Source organism: Anguilla anguilla, chromosome 6, assembly GCF_013347855.1.
Source record: "Anguilla anguilla isolate fAngAng1 chromosome 6, fAngAng1.pri, whole genome shotgun sequence".
NCBI lineage: Eukaryota > Metazoa > Chordata > Actinopteri > Anguilliformes > Anguillidae > Anguilla > Anguilla anguilla.
The window spans coordinates 9,298,382-9,308,416 of record NC_049206.1 but is presented as its reverse complement, the minus strand read 5'-3'; the positions used below and the strand labels follow the sequence as shown (position 1 = coordinate 9,308,416).

General features: G+C 45.6%; 1 protein-coding gene across 1 annotated transcript; it reads left to right on the top strand.

Moving 5' to 3' along the window:
* Window positions 1-233: 233 nt before the first annotated feature.
* lrrc53 (leucine rich repeat containing 53) lies at window positions 234-6,534 on the top strand. The gene is made up of 5 exons (XM_035421630.1): window positions 234-654; window positions 984-1,103; window positions 1,215-2,068; window positions 5,869-6,082; window positions 6,527-6,534. The coding sequence occupies exons 1-5, from the start codon at window positions 648-650 to the stop codon at window positions 6,532-6,534; spliced, it is 1,203 nt and encodes a 400-aa protein (XP_035277521.1). The 5' UTR covers window positions 234-647.
* The last annotated feature ends 3,501 nt before the right edge of the window (window positions 6,535-10,035 follow it).

Genomic DNA, 10,035 nt, shown 5'->3' with positions numbered 1-10,035 from the left:
GTGGCTGCAGTCTTCCCACTCTGTACAATTAAACAGGCCAAGGAGTGGGCGGGAGACAGGAAGCTGCTGCTGTTAATGTTAATCAGGCACACGCACACACGAGCGCACACACACACATATGCACACACGCACACACGTGTGCGCACACACACACACATATGCACACACGCGTGCGCACACACACACACATTCACAGGCATTAAAAGCCCTTCCCAGGTCGTTGAGAACATTTAAACTGTCCCAGCACTTATCACACACCACATGATTTTGTAATTTTGTAAAACTAGAGGATTAACTTACATATTTTGGCTCTGCCCTGTATCTGAAAGTAACGATATCGGAAATGCAATGATTTTGATGCTTGATTAATTTTATGTCGGTGTTCTCAAACTCCCTTGCTTTCAATTGCCAGTAGTGATTGTTACATCAGCCCGAGAATGTTCAGTTAAGAATGTTCTAATTACATATTTGTGATATGCATGTTGAAGGATTAACTACTGTACTCCACAGTGCTCCTCTCCAATGTTGAACTGCTACCCTCAGGAGAAGTGATGTTGCCCACAGTTTCATCTGCAAAAGCCCGCAGACTTGTTTTCTTAATCTGGGAGTACACATGAGGCACCATGCAACATTTTGAATAGCAAATCATGAGAGGTAAGATCACACTAGCATTAGCTTAGCTGCCAAGCTTTTTGATCACAAAAGCCACATAATCACCAAACCTATAATGTATGATAAGCGATTCTCTTCACTCTTCATCTATCTGACATGTGAACACAAATTATTATCACCTTGCTTTGTTGTAAATATTATTTTAACTATAATATTATTCTTGGTACTTTTCCTTTCTATAATTATACAAATTACAGGTATAAAATGTCTTAAACAAATACACTTCAGGTATTTCAGTAACTTGTGGTTGATGGCATTGTGTACACCATACCCAGATTATCTCAATCTCTCCCTTCAAATGTAAATTCCAGGTTTTCTCCTTGTGATGCTGATGTCATTCACATATGTCAGGCACATCACTTCCTGTCCCGCTTCCTGTGTAGTGTGCTCGGAGGATGCCATCATCTGCCACAAGCTCTCCAACATCATAGGTGAGGGTGATTGACACAAGTCCATCAAAAATAGACATGATAATAAAATATGTAACATGTGCAGCAGCAATGCTGTGTGTTCAGTTCAATTTGTTATCTTGTCATTTGCAGGAGTTCCCGAGACCACTAAGGTCTTGATGCTCACAGACGGGCAGATCGACTCTGTGGGCAATGGCAACTTCTCGGACCTGTCAAACATGACCATGCTGGGCCTGAGCAACAACGCCATCGCCAACATCACGGAGAGCGCCTTCCGGAACCTCACGGTCCTCAGGGTGCTGCTCCTGGACCACAACCTCATCACGAGCGCGTCCATATTCAGCTCCACGTTCAGCCAGCTCTGGAGCCTGGAGATCCTGCAGCTGGGGAACAACGCCATCCGTGTCATCGACGGCGGCTGGTTCCGGGACCTGGGGACCCTGCTCACCCTGCAGCTGGAGGGGAACCTCATCACCAGCCTGGGGTCCGCCACCTTCCGGTCCGACCTGGAGAACCTGGAGACGCTGGACCTGTCGGACAACCTGATCGAGCACGTGGGCCGCGGAAGCTTCCGGGCCCTGCCCCGGCTGCGCAGGCTGGACCTGTCCCGGAACAGCCTGCGCACGGCCCCGGACGCCTTCTCCTACCTGTCCTGGCTCTCGGCCCTCAACCTGGACCACAACCGGTGGAACTGCACCTGCGAGCTGCAGGAGCTGTCGGCCTTCCTCAGCAGCTACATGCAGGCCCCGGACAAGGTCCTGTACAACGGCAGGCAGCTGGTCTGCCTGAGCGCCGCCAACCCCGCCGTGCACACCGTGCTGCAGCTCACCGAGGCCAACTGCGTGCCGCCCAACGAGAACATCACCGTGGTGATCGCCGCCAAGGGCGGCATCTCCGCCCGTCAGTACGCCAGGGACGTCTCTTTGGCCGCGTTGTTCTTCTTCGCCGGTAAGGTTCTTCTTCTGGCCCTCTTAACCCTTCAAGATGTAAGATCGCAAATATGTGATCGGAATGTTCGTAACCGAACGTTCTAATGCTGATGTAGCAATCACTATATTGGTAAGTGAAATAAATGGACTGGAACACTGACTTAGAATTTTGATAAAGCATTATTTTTAAAAAGCCCACTCTCAAAAGGGTTAAATCCCTGAACGGTGTTCTTCGGAAGACAGTGAAATCAAGTGAGTTGTTTGAAAAGGAATAATTATCCTTTTCATAATTGTTCATACAATAATTGCTTGCTTCCACGTGGTGACAGGAGCATAAATGCCTCCTGGAAGGCTGTAATTATATTTTTCTGATTGTGGTTACGGTTTGTAGTTGCTGTTATTGTTTGTGGTTTTAATAATGAAAAATATTTTGATTGCTTGTATCTGCCATGTCTAATTTTATTTGGGAGTATGCATACTGTTGTGCATGAAAATTAGTTTCATAGAGTATGTTGCCTCTCCGGTACACAGGTTTAACACCTTGCAACAAGTTATAATTTTTAAAAATGCTCCACAGCAAGTTTTGGCTCAGATCCTGAGCAGATGATTCACATGGGGAGACCTGTGCCGCTTAATATTTTATTGAAGCATTATAGGTATTAATAAGGTAGATAGTAGAAACAAAGGGCAGAAATTGATTAAATTATGCACCTTTTCTCACTTTCTAAAGAAAATGCATTCTTACAGACAGCAAATAAATCAATAAAACCTCAGACTGGACTTTTTAGTGGAATCAGTATCTCTGGGTTCCATATAACCCAAACTCAACACTGTCACTAAATTCCCTGCTCTTCTCATTATATTGTAGATTTTAGCAAAGGCTCAGAGTAGAATAAACTCTGATAGAGTACATTTTACTCTGATAGGGTACTTTTTATCCAATGTGCTAGAGTTATATAACACTGTAGCACTGCAGACTGATATTTACTGTAAATTAAATGAATTCTCACAATGTGATAATGCACCGCTTAATAGCACAAAGTAACAGATAGCCAACGCCATGTCTGTCTTGATTAATCGCAGGGGGTGTGGGACTAACAGTGGGAGTCCTGTACATTTTTTACTCCAAACTGGAGCTAAAAGGAGCCTTGAGCGCTTGGAGGGACAGGAACTGGGATGATGAAGGAGGCGTTCACCTCGGCGGGGCCGTCCAAAATCGAGGGCTCCCGGAGTGGAGCTTCACAGGGGACGGCAAGACACAGGTCCTCTCCATAACCCACCCAGGGCAGGAGACCAAGCTGATGAGTCCAAACAACAGGGAGCTGTCGAACCAGGGGCCCTGGCTCAGAGACGGGGTCCCATCTGGCCTGGGGCTAGCTGTTCCAAAGCACAATTTCGTCTGCCATCACTGCAGTCCAGGTGGGCACTGGAGGGGGGGTGGATGGTTAGCAGACGGGGCGTGTGTGTGTGTCACAGTATCGCTCTGGCAACGGCTGAGGCCCGCCACCAGGAGTGGAAGGCAGTTAAAAACATAAAAGGTCTATTAGTCATCCATGTTCATATGCAGATCATGAACTGGACATTGGGGACTACATAATTAATGTTCCTCTCATATCAAAGGAAACAGCTGCTATATAACCTGCCTTTGCCACTACAATGCTAAATAGCCTTTTTTTTTTTTTTTTTAACAATAATTTAAAGTTGATTCTGGATAATTACTCATTAGATATGCAGCAATACGTGGCATTATGGCAAAATGAGGTGATAACAATGCCTGTCTTTCTCTATGAAAGGAGAGAAGATTATTGAATCAAAGATACTAGCTAGAATCAAGGTTGTGTCTCTGAATATAGGGGATTGTTTTGTAGTTGCATGCTCTTTGTTTAATGCTATCCATACAGCTATTTTTATCTTGCACTACAGACTTGGGAGGTCAGGGCCAATATCAGAGACAAGGTGGCCGAAGCTCTTTGAACAGGCAAGAGGATGTCCTGTACCATCGCATGGATTTGGAGCATTTCACGGGAGATAAACAGCCGTTGAGTCACATTCGCCACCCACCGCCCTTCCGCAGAGATGCACCCACCCCGTTCACCGCTACACACGGTGAAACGCAAACAAGCGGAACTCGTAGGGACTTCGGTGGCGGTTACTCCCGCCATAATGGCCATACCCAGACCCAGATCCATACTCTGCCAGACTATCTCACCATCCACTGTGCACACTGTCTCAAAACCCACGAGTACAGGCAAGCTGGGAGTACCGTCAGGACTGCCGAAGTGGAGACCACCAAAGAAGGAACTCTCGAGACCAGGTATTGGAGGAAGGGACTGTCGGAACCGAATGCACAACCATTCAGAGAGACGGGCCTTAATGACAAAGAAGGACATGCAGGTATGGAGGGTCACGGTAGACAACCTCACATATGGAATCCTGGAATTAGCATGCCCCTGCAGAGGACTGTGACTTTTAACTTAACAGGGTCTGATGCGCACATGATCACCGCCCCAAAGAAGAAATCTCTCAAGGTCGAAGGTCATAAGGTAAGAAGTTCAGATGTTCAAAAGCGCAAAGAAAAGTACAGGCTGAGTAACGAAAAGGCCAGCAAAAGCAGCAAGCGTGAGAAAGGACCCCATTTAAAGAGACACAAGCAAAGAGTTCAGTGGTCTAACGGTTTATTGAAAGTAAAGCTCAACCTGAATCCCTTTCGGAAAAATAGAGTCCACCCCAAAGAACACCTCAAACAGGAGGATGTGCAGTCAGAGCTGGAAAGAGCAGGCACAGAGGCTAAAAAATCCAAGCTGAGTTCCAAAGACAGAAAGATACTCATTAAACATAGCATGGATAACCATGCTGTGTCAGAAAGAAAGAGAAGAAGTAGTAAGGTATCCAAGACAGACCATGCCGATCATGCGAAGAAGCTCAGCCAAACAACATCGACTAAACAATCACATGACCTCTCCATACAGAGGGTTAAATCTTCCAGGCCGAAGGCCTCCAGAAAAATTGATAGAGTTAAGCACAGTAAGCAGGAGTCACGTGATTTCGAGGCTGTGGATCAAGAGATAAGTGAATCACACTGTCTTCAAAGGAAACGTACAAAGAAAAGAAGACAACAGGATTTGTCACTGGAAGATGATGCAAGGGAATATGAGGCAAATCTTGTGAAGTCACAAGAAGAAAATTCTCTGTCACTTTCAAAGTCTTCAAAAAGGGGTAAGAATTCTCGAAAGACTGACGGAAACAATCAAGAAAGTTCAGCAGAGCTAGAGGGGAAAAGACAGCCTCAGACTGTGAACGTCACACACCAAACATCAGTTAAAGACGATTCAAATTATGTGACAAGAACACTGGAGTTAAAAGCTGAAGAGCCTTTAGCCAGCTGTGGTGTGGCGATGTTACAGGAAATGGCACCCAAAGAGGTCTCGACTGAAGATCAACCAGCCAACCTGGAGTTAAGGGAGGGAGAGGAAACACGGCTTGTGCAAGGCGGGACTTCTTTAGCAACTGAAAAATTGCATCGTACAGATGTAACTGAGGAGTCTCTGAGACCCTCTCCGAATTCGTCTGTGCTCCAAACCCAAGTGCACTCTCCTGATATAAGTCCAACTCAAGAAGCACAGCGTGCTCACATGCTGGACCTCGGAGACGCCCTCGTGGAACCAAAACCTCAACACACAGAAAACAACAAGACAGAGTCTATTCATGAAGAAGATCAAAGCGTCATTCAAGAGCAAACAGCTTTCACTACAGACGAGTCTGGGAAAGAATTGGCCAATACAATGTCTGTGGAGGGTGGAACCAAACAATCTTCCTCTGATTCTGTTGATTCTGTGAGACCAACACCGGGGGACCAGGATGAGCAGCACATTCTGGAAGGGGGCCTGGGGCAGGAGGAACTAAAACCGCTGTCTAACCAAGGAAGCACTGACATGCTACCTAATCAGGAATCAGAGGGCAAGATCATGGACACATTGACTGTGGAGGAAGAACCCAAAAAGGAGAATGCTCCTCTGCTCGACACCCTTCAAGGAGACAACTCAGATGGGGCGATGGTGACAGACGTTCCAGGTACTAGTCCACAAGCCATTGCAGGACCTGCACCTGCACTTCCACAGTCACTCAGCACAGAGCCACTTGCGCATGTAGAGACGGGTGGAAGTTCACTTGGTGACTCATTGGCTGCGCCAGATTCACGACCGGTTCCAGACACCTCAGGTCAAACGACAATGGGTGGGCCTGGGCCTACCAGCCTTTTGGACGAGGAAAACCTCTCCAACAACAACAGCATGACGCCAGACTCACCCCATCCCATCATTATCCAAGAATACTTGTCATCAGCGGGTGGCTCTCCGAAAAGAAAGCTCCGCCTCATTCTTCCTGAGAGACCAAGGAGCCGACCTATCACTCCCCTCGACAGGAAAATACGATAGACCAGAGGGCTAATATATATATATAACCTAGGACAGGTCTATCTCTTTGTAACCGTCCTCATGATCTAATGTTGTTTTTCAGTCAAATAATGGCTATATGTTTATTGGCAGAATGTAAGGATCATGCATATATGTACCTTTGTTTTATCTGTAAAAAAAGATTATTTGTAATTAAATTACCTACAAGAACCCAATGACCTTGAAAGTCAACAACATTTTGAACATGCAGATTTAAGATGAAATTTAGATTAAAAAACAGTTAAATACATATTCATATTGCTTGTGCAAAATGCTGTTTTTAAATCTTGGACTTTTAGGCAATCCCCGTCTTTGTGTTAATATCAATTTCACATTGTGTTGATTATTTTTTATGGCATATAACATGTTTATGTTCTTTTGCCTTAATGTCTCTGAGCATTAATATTTATGTAGACTCACATGTATATGCGTAAATTCCATGTAGGCTTCCTGAAATTTGAAAAGCTTTCAGAACGTCCATCTGAGGCCAAACTGAGGCGGGCAGGGGCAGGAAATTGGAGCTGGAACTGCAGCTTCCTGATGGTCCCCTCTGGTGTGTCCACACTGGAGGAACGACCACATCGGCAAACACAGACAAACAGCATAAAAAGGCTGGAATGGCGGCAGTTAAACATTGTGGTTTTTACTCCCGAATTTTCCTAGTTCCTTTGACCATGAAGGGCCTGGTCAGTTGTAAGCTTGGGTTGGAGATTGATGAGCCTGTCGCTCGCATAAACATACACCCCCACCCACCCCCCACCCCCACACACACACAAACAGAAGAGACAAAGACAGCGAGAGAGAGGCGGACAGACGAAGCCACACAAACACTTGATGAGAATATCTCTGAACGCACTCATATACAGCTGCACATATACACAATCATCAAAACACACACATACATGCATGCACACACACATACACGCACACACACATATGCATGCACATACAGGCAGCCACACACACACACACACACCACACAAGGACCCACGCACACACACATCAGTACGAGACCGACTGTGCAGCCATACTAAATTAAGAGTGGGCTCGCAGCTACAGAAGGGAAAGGTTGTGTAAGGACTCTGTGCCGGCTGTTTATGAAACTCACTTTAAAATGAGAGACCTAAGTGGGTGACTCACAGAACGTCTCTCACAGACACTGCGCAGTCGTGACATCCGTCCTCTTCTGACACGTAATGCTAAATCCAATCTCCCAAGATGCAGCATAATGTTTCCACTGTTTTTCAGCGGTGCCGTATAAACATCAGATTTCAATATTGCGGGAACATTATTGGCCGGCTAAGCAGATTATGCTTGCCATTACGCGGTACGGGTCATAAGGCTTCTCGCTTAGCGGTAACGATGCTGCAGTGCCCTTCAGACATCTTCCAGTTCCTGAGAAACGGAATCAGAGGCCCCTGAGGTCCAGGGCCGAGCGATGATCTGTAGGCACGCCCCTCGTTCAGCAGGCGGAAGAGGGGTGTCATCAGCAGTTTTGTTCGCTCGTGCCGGTGTGGGTATTCATGAGAGGTGAACCGAGTTTCCCCACAAGATGGCTGCTTTATCGATACAGGAAAGCCTCTGTGAAGGAGACATCCATGTCACTCTCTCATACCTCCTCACAGGATTAACGATCCACAGCCACGTGGTGATGTCACCACACAGCGACTCTGCGTCCCCTAAGACATACTGTATGTCATGCCGTATTTTCATTTCAAGTCTCAAATGCAATATGTACATTGGAATGTAAATCAAGATGTGTGTTAATATACATCTTGAATATGAAATATGTCAACAAGACAAATGATCTTTCAAATCTACAACTGTCTTCCTGAGTGGTCGGGGGGGGGGGAAAATTGACTGTTCTAACATTTTTCCATAAATATGTTCTCATGAACAGAGAAGGATCTTTGCTGCTCTGCATATGACTGCTGCAATAATTTAATTAAATTCCAGTGCAGGCGGCCATTGTTGAGAGGCGCGGCTGGAAAATCAGCAGGGGTCGCTGCTCATCAGGGTCTTCATCTGTCCCTGCGGGGAAGTCACAGAGACGCAGGACCATCTGTGGAGCGCGAGTGCTGAACGCGACGGCAGCAATACGGCGTCTTATTCAAACTGATCCCGGCTTCTGCACGGAAAGAAAACGCATAAAACGTGCCTTCATGAGGTTTGTGGTTTTTGTAATGAGCTTTCGTGTCATAGCTTCCCCGTGGCCCGTTACCTACATTTAGTGACATCAGCAGTGCAGTGACAGTGATCAAAACTGTTCACTGTTTCCTTGCAGTGTAGTTGTGCATACAGTGTCCTTTATGTGTTTCGACTGCTTCGTGACATATTCATCCTGGACTGCAAATTCCGTTTTAGCTAAAATACAATTATCAAGCTCCCCTGTATGGAGAACAGCCTGTGGCATTTACTGTATTGTCTGTCTACTATATCTAACATCTGTAAGTTCTTTTCAAATATATGTTTTTATTGCAGTAATTTAAATCACCCCCAGTAACAGTCTTAGATGATAAGCCAATTCAAAGTAGCACAAATAGTACATTTCAGTCTCATAAAGCACTCATCCAAACAACCATGCCAAATCAATTGCTTCAGATTGTAAAACTGACACAAAGAGTGATATTGTATTACCATATTTGTCCGTAAGAGGGTGCTATAAGACAAAAAAGCAACACCGCCTTTGAAACCAGGGGAGATCGGTAACAGTAATTCAGTAAAATCTGCCACGATCTTGGGTTTTATTTTCACAATAGGGCAATCAGTACGATACACAGTCTCCATGTAAAGTACACAGGGCAGCACAGGGTTATCAATGTGGCACAATACATAGCATGTTAGTAATATGCTGTTAAAAAATCAAGTATTCATATTAAGGCCTGAAATCAAAATCCAGAGTCAGCCTTCAGATTATTAGCATGTTCATTGAAGACGTAAATAGGTATTTCCATTGGCCTTATTGTTCTTCTTACTCATTCGATCATTCTCTAACGTGATTGAGGCATACCTGCCCACTTCCTTTGTCTCCTTGACGCTGAGAGTAATCGTCCAGCTCTGTGACCCTGCAGCTAGGTTTTGCTGTGCCAGTCCAGTTCAAGCCAGTGCCAGCATGAGCTACTGTTTTTCCGTTGCCGCGAGCGAGGCTGCCTGCGTCGTCGCGCGCCACGCGGCCGCAAACCATCGGAGTTTCACAGTCTGATGTTGTCCAATAGCGATCTCCCCCTCACTGCACCCGCGGAGCGTAAGTGCAGACTCATCACTTCTCGCTGTGTGTGTGACTTTCAGGTTCTCCCTTTAACTCCCTGTCTCAGCTGTTTATATCCTCCTTACCTCTTTTTTTAATAATCCAGTATACCCAGACACACAGAAACTGGTATCCTTTTTCTTTTCTTTTTTTTTAAATTAACTTTTGGTTATGCGTATTGGCTGCTTTTTTGGTTCCAGATATTGTTAATGAATCTGCATTTGGGTATGACTGGTATAATCTGGTGGGATAACTGCAGCTTCAACAATCCTAAATTTCTATCTGCAGATTAGGAGTAAAATGTAAACTGTTCTGTGTTCATTCAA